The sequence below is a fragment of the Pteropus alecto genome, unplaced genomic scaffold, assembly GCF_000325575.1.
Source record: "Pteropus alecto unplaced genomic scaffold, ASM32557v1 scaffold170, whole genome shotgun sequence".
NCBI lineage: Eukaryota > Metazoa > Chordata > Mammalia > Chiroptera > Pteropodidae > Pteropus > Pteropus alecto.
Genome location: NW_006429634.1, coordinates 2,237,365 through 2,259,416, shown reverse-complemented (window position 1 = coordinate 2,259,416; position 22,052 = coordinate 2,237,365). Strand labels below are relative to the sequence as shown.

The window sequence follows — 22,052 nt, the reverse complement described above, 5'->3', positions numbered from 1 at the left end:
CTTTTAAAAACATAAACTGAACTACTTGACTCCCCTGCTTAAATATTCCAGTGGCTTTCCATCACTCTGGGAACAAATCCCAGCAGCTTGCCTGGCCTTGTATGATCTGGCCCTTGCTAACCTTTAAAATCATCTAGTCATTCTCTCTTCTTCCACTGATCTGTCACACTGGTTTCTATTTAGAGATTCCAACACACTAAACTCTTTCCACTCTTCCTTCTGCCAGGAATGCTTTCCTGTTCCCCTCCTCACTGTTTAGTTGGCTCCTGCTATTCTCCAGGTCTTAGCTTAAAATGCCACTTTGTAAGAGAAAACTTTTATGATCATTTAATTTGAAGAGGTCTCCTTACTTATTCCTTACTTATTGCACCACATTTATTTCCTTCATAGAACTCATCCCAATTTATAATTAAACATGTATTTACCTACTTGTTTATATCCTCTTTCCCCACTCTAACTTCCAAGAGAACAGGGACTACGTGTTTTATTCACTTCTCAGTATCCGAGGCCTATCAAAATGCCTAAGAATAGATGATTCTTCAATATTTACTCAACAAACAAATGAATGAATGACATTTAAAGAAAAAGTAGAATTTGGTAAATGGACATACTAGGTAGGCCTCACAGACAAAAATGCTGAGACAGAATTTACTTTTACTCATGTAAAAGAGAATTTCTTGGGCTCGAAGCTTTTTAACTGAATAAAGATTACAACTATAATCTCCTCTACTTATGACTTATGGGTATTAACCAATCGGATTTTATCAAGTGAATCTAAAAGTTAATAATGTTCAACCTCTCTGAGCTTCAGTTTTATCTGTAATATGGGGATAATCTCATAGGACAGTTGTGAAGTTACATAAATAAAACAAAGAACAAAAGCATCAAGAATAGAGCCAGACACATAGACAACATCTACTACAAGTTTACTGTTGTTCTTCAAGAATCAGAATATCCACTGTATTTGAAGTATATATCTGAAACAGAAAGTAATAATACTATTTTACATTTGTTAGGCTTTCATATCTATGAAATTGATATTTTATTTCATTTTAGAAATGGAAAAATTGAATCTCAAATGTAGTTGGCAAATGATAGAGCCAAGGTCTGAATACAGATTTTTCTGATTCTAATCCAGTATTCCACACTATACTGCCTCTAAATTGTGAAATATCTATATATTGTTTATTTATCGAAAGAGAATACTATAGAGTGGATCAACAAAGCTAAAAGTTGGTTCTTTGAAAAATCTAATAATAGATAAACTGAGAATAATCAAGAGAAAAGCAACAAAGTATAGGTAAATAGTATCATAGAAGTAAAAAGGACCATTGCTCTATTTAAAAATTGATGAATGAGTTTACGTAAAAATTTTAAAAATTAAAACAAAAAGGAAAAATTTCTAGAAAAGTAAAATATACCAAAATTGATACAAGAAGTAATAAAAAATGTGGATTTTCATCACTATTAAGAAATTGAATCATTAATTGAAAATCTTCCCAAAAGAAAACTTAGAATCAGATGGATTTGGAGATGAGTTCTTATCATTATTTAAGAAGAAATAGTTGCAATTTTACACAAACTCTTCTAGAGAATAGAAGAAGAGGGTATGATAATCATAATATCAAAATTTGATATGAACATTACAAAAAAAGGAAAATGACAAGCCGTCTCATTTATAAATAATCCTAAAGAAATATTAGCAAGCCAAAATCAGCAATGTAGGAAAAGGATAGTAATTTATGCTGAAGTTGGGTTTATGCCAGCAATGCAAAGTTGGGTTTACATTATATCAGTCAATATAACTCACCATATTAGGTATAAAATTGTAAAAATCTTATATTCTCAAAATATGCAGAAAAAGAATTTGATAAAATTCAACATGTACTTATTATAAAACATTGAACAACTTAACACTGGACAAAAATTTCTTAATGTGAGCAAGAATGTCTAAAGACACTACAAAAACATACTAAATGGTGAAATTTGAGAGATCTTCCTTTGAGATTGGGAATGAGAAAAGGATACCCATTATCAATGGTTCTATTCAGCACTGAACTAGATGCTGCAAAGAACAAGAATAAAAGAATGAAAGATGTAACATTTGGAAGGGAAATAAGAAAATTATATTTATTCTCAGATTATTGCTTGCATAGAAAATCCAAAGAAATGTAAACATAAATTATAAGAATTAATTTAAAAGTATGGCAAAGTTTTTAATAGAAAAATATTGCATTTTTATACACTATCAATAGTTAGAAAATAAAAACTTTTTAAAGTTACCATTTATGATACTATGGAAAATATCAGCACCTAGGAATATGTCTAACAAAAGATGTATAAGATATCCACAAAGAAAATTATAATATTGAAAGAAATTAGGGAAGACCTAAATATAAATACATATACATATTTCATAAATTAGTGGAGTCAATATTGAAAAGATTTAAATTCTGCCCAAATTTATCTATAGATCTGGTGTAATTCCAACTAAAATCCCAAAAGGTTGTGTGTGGGTGCATGTAGGTATATGCATGTAACTTGACAGACTGATGATAAAATATATATAGAATATCAAATGACCAAGAATAGCCAAGATATCCTAGAACAAGACTAGAGTGAAAAGATTTCTTCTATCAAATATTGAGCCCAAAAGAAAATCTGACAAAATCTTGAATAGGCACATCACAAAATGGGAACTCAAATGACAAATAAATACATAGAAAGCTGTTTAACTTCATTTGTAAACAGGGAATGCACATTAAAACTGCAAGGGGCTACAACTATACACATATACTAGGTTAGCAAAAATTTTAAAGTCTGACAGTACCAAGAGGGTAAAGATGTAGAGCAATAGGGACTTTCATATAATGTGGTGGGAGTAGAAAACTAAAGAGTTGAAGTAATATATACCCTATGATGCAATAATTTCATTCCTCCTCTCTTCCTAGAGAGGTGCATACTTGTAGATACCAGTACACATATACATGAATGTTCATAGCAGCATTTTTTTCAAAAAGTAGAGGCATTACTCAGATCCTTTCATACATCTCACTATTCAGGAAAGAGTCTTACATTCATTAAATGAACATGTTTCACATAATGTGCTCTTATGCTCTCCTTGGTTAAAAGCTGCTCCAGCATCCAGAGCGATGAGCTTATGTTACCTCCTTTTGCTTTAATTTCTGAAGACCAGAAAGATCATCCCGCAAAATTTTAACAGACATGCAAAAGTGATCAAATACTTTATTAAACAGAATATAAATGAATGTATGTAGAAATAAAGAAATTAAACCCTTCAAGTAAAATGCCTCATTGTCATGGTGGGTCAATGTAGGTGCACAGGAAAAAAGTACTGGAATAAGCTTGTCTCTTTGGTATTACCAAAAAGAAATTCTGGATTTAGCTTTCATAAGCTTCTTCTTTTTCTAGTGAAAACCTACTTCCCTCCATCCTCTGCAATTCTAAACCAGTTAAACCTCTCTCTCTCTTCCGCGCCCCGCCTCCCCCGCCACTTTTTCATTTTATTTTGAAGGATTGGTACAGCTTTTGAAACTTCATTGACAGGAACAAATCTATTAACTATTGATTTCTTCTCAAAAGGCACTGCAATCTATTAGATAGCTGGGAAGTTACATTTTTTAAGAACAATGAAACCATGAAAAACTCAGTAAAACACAGATAGATACGATGAATAGAAGAAGAAACGAGAAATCAAAGACTATTTGGTGCATTAGATTGGTTCAAGATAATAAAACCTAAACTTCTATGGTAAATAGAAAGGGTACAGGTCCTTCAATACTATATTATCCACTTATTCCATAGGCCAAGAAAGCTTAAGGCCTCTGGGACCTGTGATCATCAGTCATAAGCAATACTCAGCATTTGGGTAATGCTGGTAATGAAATAAGACAACAACATTGCAGCAATCGCTGTTACGGCTAACAACATGTGCATCTAGGGTGGCTTCTTTGGCTCTAGGTTGAGACAGTCAGGCACCAGGAAGAGGATCCAGTATACTGTCTCAACGTTAGTGGTGGCGGAACAGCTCTCTGCCTGAAGCTCTGCAAGCCTATAGCATTCCTATTAATAACCCCACAATAGAAACATACAAGATGTCCATAAACCATAGAAAGAATAAACTGCAGCATTTTCTTATTGTAGAATACTATACAGCAAAGAAAATGAATGAACAAAGGCTATACACCACAACATGGATGACTTTTCCAAACAAAGCAGATCAAAAGAAGACAGACACAAGTACATACACTGATTGTATTTGTAAAATATTCAAAAACAGGCAAAATTGAACTACACTGTGTGGGACTCATACATAGATGGTAAAACTATAAAGTAAAGACAGAAAGCAATTACCAAAATTAGTGGCTATTGCTAAGATAAGGCTACTTGGATATGGGCAAGGTGCTATTTCTTGTCTTGAGTGGTGGTGACATGGGTAATCACTTTACAACAATTTGTTACACTATATATTTATGTTTTATGTACTTTCTGAGTGTTATATTTCTCAGTAAAACTGTTTAAAAGAAATTAACTAGTATTCTGCTTTTTAAATCAGTCTCATGAATATGCCTAACATTAGCCAGAGATCCAGAATTTGATAATCTCTGAATAAATTTTAAAAAGTGAGCTCTAAGTTTGCAAAGCTGAGGTTCCAAAATGACCTCAAATGAGGAGAGGTGTAACATGGAAAGAAAACTCTACACTGGAAAGAGAGAAACAGACCTGGGTTTACATTCTGACTCCACGATTTGTTGGCTCTGCAACCTTGAATAGTTTTCTCATCTATAAAATGCAGACTGTTTAGGGTTATGGGGAGGTTTATATGAGATAAAGTGGACAATCTGCCAATAAAAGGTTGCTGGTTATTCTATATAACTCTGCATAGGAGCCTGGCTCTTAGGACCAGCCAGCCCAAAGGCTGGTCTCATTACTGAAATGGCCAAATTTTACCCCACCACAAAGATTTAAAACAGAACAAAAAAATATCTTCTCCTTTTACCAAGCTATCATTTACCTATCCCTGAAGGACTCATTCATTAATTCAACAAATATTTATAGGGTCCAACCATATATAAGGCATCATGATCTGCGTCGATCTGGTCATAGCGCCTTGAAAAAGCAGTAGTATTGCTTGAATATGCTCAGAGTTGAATAGTTAAAGTGATCTAAGAAATATGCTTGAAGGGAAGGTAAAAGGCTACCTTACAAGGAAATGTGATGAAGATTTGGAATTTAATTTAAAACTATAAAGGCTTGAGGGAATACGATCAATAATCAAAAAATCATAAGGGGTGAGGGAGGGAAGAGATTTATTCAAATAACCCTAGAATACTAGAACTCCTAGAAGGGTTTCCCTTGAAGTTTGAGATAAACAACTATTTGTTTTCCTCTGTATCTCCTTTACTAGACTGTGAGCTCCTGAAAAGTAGAGACCTTTCTTAATTCATTTTGATGTCACTTTTCGAATAATGTCCATTGATCCCACTACACCAGGGGTTGGCAAACTTTTCCTATAAAGGGCCAGATAGGAAATACTTTAGCCTTTGTGAGGTATATGGTCTCTGTCACAGCTACTCAAATCTGCTGTCATTGTGCAAAAGCAGCCATTGATAATACCTAAACAAATAGGTATGGGGTGTGCCAATAAAACTTTATTTAAGAAAACAGAAGGCAGGCAGTATTTGACCCATGGCCAAAGTTTGCTGACCCCTGCACCAGGGGATAAGGGTAGTGTCTCTTTTGCCTACCAGTAAACCCTCAGTGTGGACAAGATTGCCTGCCCAGCTTATGACTGATGCTCAATAAATATTTGTTGAATGTTGCATTTCAGAACCTTAGATGGGGGCTCACAGAAACCAGGTCCCTAATACATATTTACAGAATTGAACCACAATTAAAAAGAAGTACTATTTTACGTGGTAGTTCAATTAAACATTAATGTGGTTTATAAAATTCAAATGAGAATGTGAATAGCAGTTCTACATTATTTTAAAACAAGCATGTTTGGGGGATGTTCCTCTAACTTTTGATGCTCTCTTATCAGAAAGAACAACTTTGCCCTCCTATGAATTATACTTCGATACAGTTGACATTTGATTCAACCAATAATAATAGATATATCTATTAGAGATAAATAAATTTAGATATAAAACTGGGGCTAGACAATCAGGGTTTAGGCTCAGGTCATTAAAATTTAGTAAGTGCTAAAATTTTAGGTAATAATTTCAAAAGATTGTATAATTTAAAAACTTTTCATATTTGCAAGTTGACAGCATACACACACCTTCAGCAGCAGAGAAACAACAGAGCTGTATATCTACTTGGTATAGAAAAGTTAAAGAACTGAGTTACCAGAGAGCTCACATTGTCCACCTATCCATGGACTCTATCATGAATTATAAAGTTGAGGAATTTTGATTCATTTATCCCCAGGGCCAACTGAACAATTGAGACCCTTCCATAATGGATGTGCTCACTGGCGTTACCTTCATGTTTTCTTCCTGAAGTAAGCTATTATGTTGCTTTAAGTCCAAGTTCTTTCCTCGCTCATATCTAAGCTCTTTTTCAGCTGAGTTGCACAGAGTCTGGAGCCGGTGCAAATTCTGGCGAAGTTGTAGTTCCTCTTGCTGCTGGTATTTCAGGTTTTCTCCAGATGATGAATACTAAAACAAACATTTTAAAAGAGAAACATGGACAACTTGAAAGAATATTGGTAAAACATGGGTTCCAGCTGTCAGAACCAGAACTGTCAGATGTGATTATTCACATGCAAATGTTTTTGGAGTTGGCTTATCTACAACAAATTATTCTTTTATATTTATAGCTAGTTGGTACATGTTCATATAATTTAATAGTAGAGTGAAAATATGAAAGAAATTATGTGAACAAAAGCAGTTAAGCATAGACAATTAATTTTCATATTTCTCATATCAGTGAAGGGGAACAGAAGAAGCATTGATGATTTTGGAGTAAAACATGCTTTAAAGGAGTTATAACAGCCAATATGTGAAGAAGTAGAGTGTGAATGTGTATGTGTTGTATTTGTGTATGTGTGTGTGGGGAGGCTGTCTGTTGGCAAAAGGAAAGAGAACATTTAGCAAGAGAGATTACATTTCTAGCCTTCCTCATCACTTTTACTGCCTGATGATTCTTCTTCAGATACTACTCAACAACACATTTTCCTGTCAGGTCCCTGGAGTACAATGAAACGCTGTGACCAAAGAAAGAGTCATTTGGGTCTTCTCAAAAGTAGGCACACACAAGTACTGAGTAGAAAAAGAATTCAACTTTATCCAATTCAATAGATAATACATAATTAAGAGTTTCCTGAGTCCTGGTCCAGTATGCTTTTCTGTCCTGGTCCAGTATGCTTTCTGAAAAGTCCATATCATCATTCTATTTCTATCTTGCTTATAACAGAATTGCAATACAGAATTTCCCAAGTCCTGTTAACCCTTAAATTCCTGACTTGGTTTAGTCAGAAAAGTGATCTAAATTCAATTTGCTTTTCTTAGAGATGCAAGTGTCTAAGATTCCTAGAGAAAACTCTTTAATGGAATTATAATACAATTATCGGAACCCTAGCTTTGGAGTTGCATCTATCTGGGTTTCAGTCCTGAATCGATCACTTAGTAATTGGGTAATCTTAGAAAAGTTACATTGTCTTTCTACATTTCATTTTTCTCATTTTAAAATGGGAAAAACAATGATAACTACTAGATAGAGTAAAGGGTAAGTAAGATAATTCATGCAAGCAAGGACTTAGCACGATGCCTGGCACATACGCACTCAATAACATTACCCATTACTGCTGATGGTACTTAACTTTCCTTATTTTAACTATCTTCTTCTATCTGAAAATAAGAGTTCTCCTAAAGCCTGGAAAGCCTGGATCACCACTCTAGCTTCTTATTTAACCATTAATACAGCAGATTTTAAATAATTAATTAGTTATCAGCAGCTTATACAGCCATTTTACATACCAAAACAGAGATGCAAAAGAGAAGAACCCATTTATACCAATGGGACAAAGGCACAAATGTTTTTAGCTTGTTCTGAAGATGAGAAAAGTCAGAATGGTAGTTCTCCCCATCTACATTTTCCAGTCAAGCCACTTTGCCAGAATAGAAATGCAAATTTTATTACAAAACTACCACTCAGCAGGTCAAACGGCCAACATAAAGAGCCTCAATTTTTTTCCCCACTATGTAAATTATTTCCCATTAAAGTGCAGAGGCATAAAGACTCCCTCTGGCTACTAGGAACAATGTAAGAGCACAAACTAAAGGACACAGGGGTCCTTTTTTGTGCAATCAACAGATTTATTAAGCCAATTATCCTCTCAGAGTCTCAGTTTACTCATCTGCAAATTAAAGTTATAAGACCAGATGATGTCTAATTTCTCTTCCATCTTAAGGAATTTATCATTTATAATTCCTTAAGAATTAAAATAAAACAAGCTGGAACCAGCATTTTCTTAATTTTATAGGCTAAAAATCTATTTTACTACATTTATTTTACTTTAATTTTATCTATTTTATCTTAAAAGTCTAAGATAATATTTTAAAATATTATCTTAATAAAATAAAAATTTAATACGAACCAAGTTCATATACTGGTCCCAATGACAAGATGATTCATATTATGGAAACAGAGTTAAGGACTACTGGTTTTAAATATTCTCATCTAGTGAATGTGGATAAAACAGGCTATCAAAATCTGTGAGGGTATCAATCATTGAAATAAGTCTGCTTGTTCTGAATCCCTACTTATCAAACTTCCTTCAGATTTTGATTTGTCATTCTTAGCTCCCTACAGGTAAATGCAACTGTTTATTTAAACATGTTCAAGTTATGTTCATAATTAATTATTACAGAAGAATAACTAATTGACATTCTGATTTTACTCAATAGTCTTGAGTGTTTGGTTTAATGTCAGTTTACCCCCAAGACACAAATCTATTCAAGGGGACGAATACATCAAGTTTTGGAACCTATAAGCCTAAGGGCCCAACCTTGAATAAATTCACCAAGATAATCTATGACAGACACCCCGGAAGGACTTCTGGGAGCCAGCTTACTAGCCTTTAGTTTGACGTGAAAACTGTATGCTTTCTTTGAATTTCTCCACAACTGGAAGCAAATGATGCAGCAGTAGAAAGGTCAAGCTCTAGAGTAGATAGACCCAAGTTCCACCACAATGTGTCATGTCAGCCTGGGCAAATTATTTAACCTCTTTAAAACCTCAGTTTCCTCATCTATGAAGTGGAAACAATCATATTCCTGCCTCATTGTTTTGCTAATATATACAGGGTATTTAGTACAGTGCTTAGAACATAGTAAATATTCAATAATACTATGAAAAAAACATAAAGCTAGGTTTTAAACTCATAAAATTAAGATATTAATGGTGGTTCTAACTTGTTTCAAGAATATTGGGAAAGTAATATCTAGGATTCAGCTATCACAGCCTCACTTGGAATACTGTTGAACAGCAGAAATTAAGCCCCCAAAGGCCATCAGTGGCCACAAATACATATGAACAATTGGGCTCACATACTTACTCAAAAAAGAGGCTCTCACAGTTCTTTTTCTATGTATTTACCATATACAAACATTCTTTAAAGTTTAGTATATGGTCTCAGCTTATAGTTGCTTAAATTTTCAAATTATGAGATTAAGAAAACAGTACATGTGGATAGTAGCTAGGTACTAGACACTATAACCCGGCTTCAGGGGTGAAGAATAACAAAACTACACATACACAAGAACTAAAAAGTAGAACAATCTACAGTCATCAGTAGGTCAAATAATTCTACACATGGAAAGAGGTTCTGAAATTATTACTCCACGGCACACTGCAGAAAAACATATCTGTCTAAAGTATATTTTCTTCCTTGCTGCTTAAAGTAAATAAAATAGTATGTGTGACAGTGCTTTGGGAAATGTAAAGTTCAAAATACAAATTTTTTTTCCCCCTATGTGGCCCACATCTGTCTTATTTACTGCTGTATATGCCTTAACACTAGGCCTGGCACATCATAGCTACTCAATTAATACTGGTTGAATAAATGAATAAGAGCAACTTATTCAATAACTTCCTTCAATAATTCAAAGTCATTATTAGGGAAAATAATTACTGAACTATGCAAGAATTCAGTGAAGCCTTAAGAGGCTATCCGCTATATAGGATTATTTGCTTTTTCACAAACGGGTTATTTCCCCATATTTCTTATAGAATTTTTATATATTTAATAGTTTCTTACTTCCTTCCTGGATATTGAAAAATGATTCGTCAAATTATGGGAAAGTGTAAATTAAAGAAAATTAATAAATTAACCAGGCTGTTACTTCTTATAGTCTAAATCTCATTATTCTAAAAGTACACTGGTCATTTTAGCTCATAAAAAAGATTTTACAGTCTTTGTGACCACAGTGTCCAGTGTCTGCCCAAGGTTCCTACACTGGCCCACTGCCCAATACAGGGCCTGTCTGGGAGATGTGAAATTAACCTCTTTTTGAATATTTATGTCTTTTCGGTCTTCTGAACAAAGCCAGTGACTCCCTTCTTTTTCAAATATATGGGAATCTCCTTTTAGTTTATTGTGACTTGTCTAGTTTTCAAACTATATCTGAATTTCTTTTCAAATATATTTTTGATTTCCTTTACTGGTACTCTTTCTTTTTTCTAAATGTATACTTGAATTACTTTTCAAACATTTATTATTAGTCTTTTGAATTTGGTTTGCTTGCGAGTACAAAGCCCTCCCTCTGTGAATCTTAATATAATTCCCAGAAATGTGTATGTAGGGGAATCTTAATTTGTACAAGAGGGAACGTGTAAAATTAAGGTATAAATACTGAGCTGTGGCTGGTAGTTACCCCTTTCATTTTTCTTACAGGTAGATCTCTGATAAATGGCAAAAGCCTTATTTAAAACAATTCTAAATCTGGTCTTTTCTCTCTAAATCTAAATTAGGTACCAGGAGTAGAAAATGTGGCACAAATCCTGCCATTCCCTATTCTACCTGCCAGGGCAGACAGTAAAAATTAATTAGCATTTTTTTTTCCTGTTGAGCCTCCATAGAGCCTAAGAATCTTTCATAATAAAGTACATCAACTGATGGGCTTAGTTCAGATTTTGGTTGCTGTTTTATTACCATTCAGACCATGGTTATGATATTGTTCAACAAATATACATTAATGATGATATAAAAATTATGTTTATATCCAAAGCTGGTCACAGGAAATGGACCCAAACAGAACATGGGTTTACAGCACCTACCTGGGTGTTACTGTCATCTGAGCTATCCTCACAGCTCTGAGACTGAAGGAGACTCTGATTAATATGGCTCAGCTCTTCTCTAAGTCTCACAACTTCCTCAAGTTTCGAGGTCGACTGCTGTTCTTCACCTTTTGTATCTTGGTTCTGTTGCAAGTCCTCCTCTTTCTGCCTCTCTCTTGGAAAAGTGCCTTCCTTTACTGACTCCTCTGGAATTTTCTTCCGCTTACTTTCTCCTAGTTCAGAACTTGGTGCAAATATAACAACAAAAACTATCGAAATGTTTATTCTACTAGCAGAATATGGAGGAAAAAAGCCTACCAGTCAAGACAGTACTGCAAGCAAGATTTTCAACTTGAACTCCATAGCACAGTGGTTACCTTATTCTTATAAGTAAAACTTAAAAACAATGAGTCCTATTTTTGAAATTTATACCGGGGAGGTGACCCATCATAGACTTACTTTTGTCTACACTCAAACAACCAGTTTAAGTGAGTTTTTTTTAGTTTTTCAATTTGGGTTAATATTACTACCCCAGGGTAGTAATGGATTCATTACTGGACAGACACAGGAAAGAATCTGGGGTTAGAAAAGCCAGTTGAGTAAATGATGATGTATCATCATTAAAGAATTGTTTCGTATAGCAGGTCCTCGAATAATGTCCCTTCTTTCAATGTCTTTTAGTCCTTTAGATATATAAAACACAGCTTATAAATTATATAATATATATATAATCACTTGATAAGTACCAAGCACTTTGACAGGCACTAGGACTCCAAAGGAATTTAAAATTTAGTGAGAAATAAGGATAAGTAAACAAATGACTAGATCTAACAGCAGTAAGTAATCCGAGGCCTGATAGATAGGTAGGCACAACCTCGGCAAATGTAAAGGAAGGGATATGAGCTTACTTGCATGTGTGTATGATGTATATACTGGGGGAAGTGTTGGTATAGATGAGAACAATAAAGGTATTCCAGGATGACTTAATAAATAAGGTGGGTAAAAGCACAGAGGTAAAAGAAAGAAAGATCATTTGGATGCTATATAGCAGGGAAATCAATTTTTAATCAGACTTTGAGATTGGTTAAGAACATAGCTGAATGTATAAATATTCCCATAATCACTATTTAAAATAGTGATTAAATAAAGACACAGAAATGGCTAAAAGAATGAAAGATAAGTCAACTTGAAAATGATAGAAAGACTATTCAGCAACATGAAAAATACTCATTAAAGTAAAACAGTGGAACAATAAATAATATATGTGTATGTATAAGTGTCTGAATATATATAATATATGCTATGGAAAGTATATACATAGTAAAAGCTGTAAAGAAACAGAAAAAATTGTGTCTAGGGCATTTTTTTTCCATTTAAAATTCCTTTAACACTATATAAAAAAGAGAAATAAGTATTTTATTTTGAACAACAGTTTTTTAAGATAATACATTCAAATGATTCAAAACAATATGAAACAGAGTAAAAATGAATATCCAATAAAATAATAATGATTTTTTTTCGCCTATCCTTCATAAACTTTTTCTTTTCCTACTCCCAATGGATGCTAGATACATTTAAGACTGGGAAAATGCAAAATATATCTCAGATTTTTAAAAGTAGAAAAACTGACTTCTGCTTCTAGGAAGATGGAGTAGACATACTTTTCCTGATTTCTCCTGCCAAGTACAACTAAAAACCCTGGACACTATATATAAAACAAACATATGAAGAATCTGAAATGTGCAGAGTAGAAGGCAGACCAGCCAGAAAACTCAGGACTCGAGGAATGACACGGCTGTGAGTTTCCTGGGTTTTGTTTTTTGCCTCATTTATCATAGACTTGGAACTAAAGAAGCTGGCAACCCAGAAAACACCAATGAACACAGACAAAAGTATGTACTCTTTAGACAGAGGACCAGGAAATGGACAGTCAAGCAAGAAAGAAAACTTTTGGACAATGCCCGTTTTACTCTAGCCAAACACTACAGAAAAAAGTTGTGGCCCCACCCACAACCATATCAGCAAAGGTCAAGTTGTAATGTTATACTTCCACCTTTACCAGGCTATTATGAGGCACCCCAACTCCCCTGCTGGGTGGTGTCAGAAGCCAATAGGGAGAAGGGACATTCATCCCTGCCAGGCAAGAACAGACATGGGGTTTCTGAACTTCCAGGCAATGAGGAGACACTCTTCTCCCTTTCCACTGGAGAAGTGTCAGAAAAGACCTAATAGAGAGCCAGAACTTTCATCACTACCCAGTATAAAAAGACCATCCCTACCCACCCTCTTCATGATATCACGGAGGCAAAGTGGGGAGCAGTAACAATGTATTCTTCCCATTCGCAGCCAGAGCAATATAAGCAGAAGCCTAATGGAGAGTAGAAACTCCCACCCTCACCAGTAGTAACAAGAAGCTCCTCTTTCCTTGGGTATCCACAGAAGATGAAGAGGGAACCTTGGCTTCTTCCCCCACCCTGGGGTAGTAATGAGACAGCACCCACCTACTTCCCCTGCCAGAGTGGTATCAGAAGTCAGCTAAACAGGTTTAGAATAAAACTAGACTATTGTCTATCACCATATACCAAAATGAACTAAAACTAGATTAAGGACCTGAATATAAGACCTGAAAGAACAAATTTCATAGAAGGAATCATAGGAACTAAACTCATGGACCTTGGACTTAAAGAGGATTTTATGAACTTGACCTCAAAGGCAAAGGAAATAAAAGCAAAAATAAATGAATGGGACTATATCAAACTAAAAAGCTTCTACACAGCAAAAGAAACCATCAACAAAGAGACACTCATCCAAATGGGAAAATATATTTGCAAGAAATGCCTCTGATAATGGCCTAATATCCAAAATATACAAAGAACTCATACAACTCAATAACAACAACAAAAAACCAAAGAATCCAATTAAAAAATGGTCAGAGGACCTGAACAGACATGTCTCCCAAGAAGACATACAAATGGCCAATAAACATGAAAGAATGTTCAACATCAGGGAAATGCAAATCGAAATCACAATGAAATACCATATTCTAAACACCTGTTAGGATAGCTACTATTAACAAGACAAGTAATAACAAGTGTCGAGAGGATGTGGAGAGAAAGGAACCCTCACACTCTGCTGGTGGGACTGCAAATTGGTACGGCCACCATGGAAAACAGTATGGAGCTTCCTCAAAAAACTAAGAATTGATCTACCACATGATCCAGCAATCCCTCTATTGGGTATTTACCCCAAAGACTTGAAAACATATATCCAAAAAGATATTTGCACACTGATGTTCATAGTAGCCTCATAAATCATGGTAAGGGTATAGATTTTGTTCTAAGTGCAATGGAAAGCCATTGAGAAGTTTTTAAGAGAAGGAGTAATACCAGTTCAATTTGGATTTTTAAAAGACAACTTTGGTTGCTCCATAATGGACTGGGAAAGAGGTATGGAAACAGGAAGGCCAGTTAAGATACTGTGATAGTCCCAGTGGGTAAAACCAAAGTCAAGGAGTAGGGTAGTAGCTGTGGAGATACAGATAGAAATAAAAAGATTTAATATTTTGTATTAAAATATTTAAGTCTATGACCGTGCCACCCTGAACGTGCCTGATCTCGTCTGATCTTGAAAGCTAAGCAGGGTCGGGCCTGGTTAGTACTTGGATGGGAGACAACGTAGGAATACCAGGTGCTGTAGGTGTTAAAACAAATTTAATATTTTATATTTTCATGGTAGAACTGATTGAAGTTTTTGATGGGTTAGATGTGAGGGGAACCAACAGTGACTCCTAGGTTTTGGTTTGATCAACTGTGTGAATGGGGAAGGAACCCATTCATTGAAAGGTTTGGACAAGTTTTGAAGAAGAGGAAAAATATATCAGCAGTCTGCGAAATAGATATAATCCACTTTCAAGTTGAATTGGAAATGAAAATCAACTTGAACATTTATCAAACAATTCTGATAAAGATAGCAAGGATGCAGTGACATGGTGAATGAAGAGTGTGTTAGAAAATATAAACCTCATTAAGGCATTAAGGTCAAGGGAAGCTATCAGCTGTTTGGGCCCAAGTTTTCTAAGAAAGTAAACTCAGGCAAACTCTGTAAGCTTGGGGCTGTCACTGGAAGGCCAACCTGGGTTCAGCGGCAAGTACATAATGGGAATGGGGAAAAAGAGCATTCATCCAGATATTTTTTGAGTACCTACTATGTATCGGGCATTGTTCTAGACACTGGAGACAATCCAGAACAAGAAAGAATGGGCTTCCATGCTTCCTCCCATGCCACCCCTATGTTATGCATATACAGAGACTAAGTCCTGAGCAATTTTCAACACCATAATTTCAATACCATAACACCAACGACCTTACCCACTCCTGCTAATAATTTGCTAAGTACATGATTGTGACTGAAAGAGTCATTTTAGTTCTCTTAGTCAGAAACCACATTTGTGAAAGATAAAACTTAGCTAATGATCAGTAGTTTTCAAACTTATCTTAGCTGTGGACCCTTTCTTGAAGTAAAATCTTACACAGAACTCCACATATAAAACAGATAAAAGTGAATCTTCTGCTAACATGGGAGCACAGGGCTCACTGTCCCATTCATCTGTTTTTCCTCAGCTCCCAAAGTGCTTTCTGAACTCCTGCTACAGAGCTCTTAAAGTTTGAGAAATAAGTGTGAAAACTACTATAATCTCCTTCAGGTCCCTCCAGTTCTAAGATTCCATTACTCTATAACAAAAGCACTACAAACAACAGAAAAGCAAGACAGAGTCCATTACCTTAAAGCAAGTGTCTCCAGTCCCTGGGCTGTGGACTGGTACTCTCCCCCCGCAAAGGTCACTCTAAATTTAAAAAGCTTTTAAGATGGTATAAAATTCAGGGGCCCAAAACTAACAAAACTGTCTTCTATCTTAGAACATTTAAGAAGATATAAATTTGGCTCTACCTAGACAATATTTTCCCAGTTGATGTATCCTTTAGTATGAAATATAAGTAAAAACAGACTGCTATCATTTCCTTTTGATGATCTAGTTTTAGGCTTTTGCCCAAACAAAATTTGAATACATCTATTAATTTTCGTGTCAAAATAGAGTAATGCATTTGCCCAAGCCTCAAAAGTTTCTGTGAAAGACACTTTTGGTGAAAAATTAGAAATACAAGAGTCAGAGGGGAAGATTAATCAAAAGGAAAAAAAAGAAAGGAAGAAAGAGTTTCATAAAACAATAATCATATGCAATTATAAATAGCAAAAAAAACTCTCTGCAGAGTATAGTCTTAATTAGTAAAAAATATACATATGTATGTATGTTATATACATACATATGTGTATACACACAGAAAAAAGACAAGGAAGAAAAATTAGGATGTTAACATCTCTCCATGGTGGGAATTATAAATTATTATTATCTCCTTGTACTTTTTCATGCTTTACAAATTTTCCATAAAAAGCACATTTATTTTAAAAAGCAGGAAAAATAGCTTTAAAATGTAATAACGTCAGAAGACAAACTCTTTGGGGAATGTTTACTTATAACTAATTTTTCCACTCATATCATTTGGAAATGAATGTCAGATTCTCATAATGATCAGGCCAAGTAAAATGTACCCCCACCCCCGATAATTAACATGACATGGGATTTTCTCAATTTACCAGAGTTTCTCTTTCTCTTCCTTTGGGCTTTGAACCTCTGCTTCTAGAATTGGTATTTTAGATACAAGATCTTTACAGATGTTTTCACTTGTAATTAAATTAGCATCTGCAGTTTTCCTCCCTACAGTAAAGTAATTTAATTGTTCAAATTCTTGTGCGAGCTTCGAGACCTGCGAAGTTAAATGAAAAAACAAATATTCTATTTTGCATATCTTATGTACAACTGTGAAAAAAGTATAATGATTCCATTAAATGCTTAGTTATTGCCTTAAGTAATATAAATTGACATCCTAGTTGAAGTTTTCTTCCAATTTAATAATTTACAGTTGTTATATAATCTAATCTATTTTTATCACAGGTATAAGGGTAGATAAATCCACGGTTTTTAAAATAAGAGTATTTTTGGTCTCTGGGATTGGCTTCTCACAATGCCATTTAGGGTTTTCTTCTATCTTTTGACAAGCAAAAACTGTGATATATAGAGTTTTACACTATTATTGCATGTTTTTGTTCTCGTTTTGAATGTACTTCGCTGATTCATAAAATTAATAATATACTGCTAAAGAAAGCAATAGAAAGAATATTATACATACATTACAGAAAACAAATTTCTTACAGTCTGATCCTGTTTGGAAACATTTAAATGTGTAAATGCTCCTGGACTGATTCTCAAACTTTAGTGTAGAAGAGCATCTATCACCTGAGGATTTAAACATGAAGCCTCATGTTGCCTCACAGATTCAGAATCAGTGGTTTGTGCTGGGAAATAGAGATTTGCATTTTAAATAAGTTTCTCAGGTAATTCTAATGAAGGCAGATGCTTTGAGAGTCACTGCTCTGTTGTGTGATTAGGCAAAACATTTGTTTAGGTTTTTTTCTTTTTGACAGGTTCCTTTTCTCAAAGGTTGCTCCCTATATCTTCACATAAAATGAAAGAACCCTCTAGAAGGCAGAAGAAAGGGTGTGAGGGGGCTAGTTCTAAGAATGGAAGATGGATCCCCAAAAAAGGATTGCACTAAGACAGACAACAACTTGCCTGACTTCTACTCTGAGCCTGTCTGAAAATGCAAGTTTTTATAGTAATTGTGTTTGATTTTAAAAACGTAATGAACTTAATTCTAAAGATCAGTTTAAGTTACTTTAAGAGATCCCTTTGTTTGGTTTCCTCCGCCTTTTCAATTCTCTAAAGAGAAAGTACAGTGTGTGATATATATTTTAACCTCATAAATCCACATAATCTCATAAAAACTATAACCTCTTTAAGAGACAGCATTGGTCTTGAACTGGGTCATAGGGTATAGGTGAGAGAGTATAGCACATTTAAAGCATTTATGGTCAAAGCAATATGGTCAAAGGCACTGGTGTGGAACTCAGTGTAGAGTATTTTAGCGGAAGTAGAGGATGGTCTTACTGAAGTAGAGGCTGCAAGACCAGGAGCTGAGGAAATCAGGTAAGATTGAGGGTAGGTGTCAGTTAAAGATAAAAATTCTTAATAAGTCTGCATTACTTTTGTAAGCAGGAAAAAGGAGATTCCAAAATGCTACTTCATCACTGATTTTTACGGTCAATGTAAAAATTTAAACATTACAAATAATAAATTTTAGTTTCTTAAGAAGAAAGCCAAAAGGAATTTAAACAATATTAAAGCAAACTGAGAACTGCTGAAGGTTTCTGAAGAGGATGTTGACATTAATATTGAATGTTTTCTAGGTATTCTGGATTTTCACATGATAAAGTTGGTGTATATCTTAAGTAGGTAGAAGCTTTACTCTTTATCATGAAGAAAGTTAAATTCACAAGACCTTCCATGACACAGATGTGGAGCAGGATCAGCTCTGTTCCACAGGCTCCTCCTCATCAAAATTTTATCTTAGTGATATAGCTCAATCTAATACTCATCTATGTTTAAATACCATAAAAAGTATTACATTGATTGTTCCACTTTCTGCTTGAGGCCCTAGAGTAGGGAGGACAGACCAGGCAATTTGGCAGTTGTTTAAAATCTCTGAGCCCGGTTTTCTTATCTGTAATTTGAAGATGCTGGCTTGCATGATCATATCCCTTCCAGCTAGAAAATTCTGTAACTACGAATCTAAGTACTGTGACCCAAAGAAAAGTACAGGCTATATAAAACTGGGGCTTTACTGAACACATAAGACACATTTTAAAGCCATTCTTAGCAAGACTACCTCTACATCTAAAGCACTCTATGGTCTGAATAGAAATTGGAATAATATTAAAGAACTAAAGATTCAAAACAAAGTTTTAATGAGTAAAAGTTTGATGGGAAACAGAATACATCGTCTCAAAGTATCTCCCCACAAAGTACTTATTAAGTGCAAAGGAAACAATAATAACTTTATGGTGGAGAAATCTGGCAGATAGTATCAACCAAATGATCAATAATAACATCACTAGAAATAGAGCAAAAAGATATTATGTGTTTCCTAATATAATGCACTAAGAAGGCTACATCATCATTTCTGCAGTATTTCTGCCAAAAATATGTAAACTGAATTATATTGTGAAGAAACATCAAACAAATTCAAATTGAGGAACATGCTTCAAAATAAATGTACTGGTACTCTTCTGTACTCTTCGAAAATATCAAAGTCATGAACAACAAAGAAAGACTGAAGAACTATTGCAGATTAAAGGAGCTACAGAGAGATGACAAAGAAAATAACGTGTGATCCTGGATTGGATCCTGGACTAGAAAAAAAAAATGTTCTTCTTTTCCTATAGAGTGGAGCAATTGGTGAAATTTGCATATGAGCTGTAGACTAGATAGTAGTACTATATTGATGTTAATTTTCTGATTTTGAGACTTGTACTGGGATAAAGAGATCTCACTGATTTTAGCAAACATGCATGGGCATACTTAGTGGTAAAGAAGTATTCTGTCTCCAACTCACTCAAAGTGTTCAGGAAAAAAAGTTGTGTGTGTGTGTGTGTGTGTGCGTGCGGGTGCGCGTGCGTGTATGTGTACACAAGCACACACATGTGCACACAGAGGAGAGAATGATAAAGCAAACGGTGCCATGCTAACGTTTGGAGGGGGCAAGGTATATGGGAATTCTTTGTAGTATTTTTGCAACTTTTCTGTAAGTCTGCAATTATTTCAAAATAAAAAGGTTTGTTCATTTCGTTTGTCTGTTTTAATACGAGAAAGAGAAGAGAGAGGGAAAGCCAGATTACTAGGATAGTGACCTGGATCTCTTGTTTTTATATTATATTCTTCTCCCCTTAGTTCACCCTCTGTGTTAAATTTTCTGATGATATTTCGAAAGACAGTATCATTTAGATATACAGTGTGATGACAACTCGCCTTGCTGACAAGGTCCCACAAACAAAGCTTAGATGGAGGCCATTTCCTACGTATCTAACCTGCCAGGCAGCAAATCCTCTGTTCTAGACCTTTTCCTCCCTAGATCACATAATATTTGATCCATATCCCAATCCCTCAGCAACTTGCTCCTTGCTCTCAGTGTAACAGCTTCATATAGACTAAATTAGGCCTTGATTTAGTCCTCCACTTCACGAATGGTATTAAAATAAACACAATATATTTTAAATGTTGTGTTCAAGCCTCCACTCCATTCTGCCATTTTAATCAAGATCAAGAGAGTGACTGAGGAAGGAAATTTTCAGCCAGGAGTTGGTGATAACCTAGTAGGTGGGACTCAAGAAATTACACTCCAGGCAACTTCTCCATCTACCGTTGCACTAACCCTGGTCTGACAGCCATTTTTATACTTGGGGAACAAACTGGGGTGAAGACATTTAAACATTTTCCAAATTCTAAGTATGAGTCTAATTTCAGTAAAACTAAGAAAGATGTTTTGATTTTAAGTTTTAAAGTCAAAGACATTTAAGTAAACTTTTGTTTCTATGTTTTTGCATTTTTTATTGTGATAAAATACATGTAACACAAAATTTACCATCTTAACCATTTTTAAGTGTACAGTTCAGTGGTATTAAATACATTCACATTGTACAACAATTACCACCATCCATCCCATAACTCTCTTTATCTTGTAAAACTAACTCTACGCCTATTAAAGAACAATTTCCCATTCTTCCCTCCCCCATCCTTGGCAACCACCATTATACTTTCTGTCTTTATGATTTTGACTACTCAGACTACTCACATAAGTGGAATCATATAGTATTTTTTTTTCACTTCACATGTCCTTAAGGTTGATCCATGTTATAGCATATTGCAGATTATCCTTCATTTTAAAGGCTGAATGATATTCCATTGTATGTATATTCCACTATTTGCTTATCCAATCGTCCATTGATTTGCTTCTGCATTTTAGATATTGTGAATGCTGCTATGGACATGATTATACAAATATCTTTTTGCTGCTATGGACATGATTATACAAATATCTCTTTGTGACCCTGCTTTCAATATTGTTGGGTGTATACCCATAAATGGAATTGCTAGATCATATGGTAATTCTGTTTTAAAGTAAGCCTTTTACATTATAATATGTGCTCCAAAATTTAAGCTTTTAGGAAGCTGATTTAAGGTAAAAAAGACATGGATTGATCCTGAGTGAAGTAGTGACTGAAGTCTGAATGTTTATCCAGAAATACAGCTTGACTTATAACCCATACTATATGGTAATTTATTTTATAATAATAAAAGAAACTCCAATTTCCAAATTATCTCTTACTAAAAATTAATTTCCTTTGATCTTATCCTCATAAAACATGTCATACATTGAACATTTAAAGACTTAATAATTCAGTCTCACCTTTGTTTCTAACTCAGAATTCTCTCTTTGTAGCAGGTTATAAGCTATTAAAAAATGGTCTCTGTCTTCTGCTGCCCCTGGAAGACTTTGAATTTCATTATAAAGGCATATAAGTTCTGACTTTGATTTTTGCAATTCCTGATAAAGAAATAAAGATATTTAGTAGAATAAAGTAAGACTTTCCCCATAAAAGGTTTAATATATCTAAAAAAAAAAAGAATCTTTAAAATGATTCTGACAATTTTTTTGTTTTTTATTTCAATCTATCCTTCTGGTAGCAGGCTCCTTTCTAAGTAGTTAAAACAAATGTTACTCCAATCGGTTAATTAA

General features: G+C 34.5%; 1 protein-coding gene and 1 pseudogene across 17 annotated transcripts in view; one reads left to right on the top strand and one right to left on the bottom strand.

The window, feature by feature from the left end:
- The window catches only part of CCDC30 (coiled-coil domain containing 30), a 101,910-nt gene that overhangs the window by 38,221 nt on the left and 41,637 nt on the right, over nucleotides 1–22,052 (bottom strand). For 15 of the 17 annotated variants that reach the window (XM_025050898.1, XM_025050991.1, XM_025051041.1 and 12 more), the window contains one exon: nucleotides 6,507–6,683. In XM_025050898.1, coding sequence (XP_024906666.1) covers nucleotides 6,507–6,683 — 177 coding nt within the window. Of the gene's footprint in view, nucleotides 1–6,506; nucleotides 6,684–11,304; nucleotides 11,549–16,956; nucleotides 17,127–21,722; nucleotides 21,861–22,052 lie in introns of all 17 variants that reach the window. The other 2 variants (XM_015596788.2, XM_025051298.1) reach the window with 2 other exon arrangements.
- LOC112469556 lies at nucleotides 14,885–15,003 on the top strand (annotated as a pseudogene).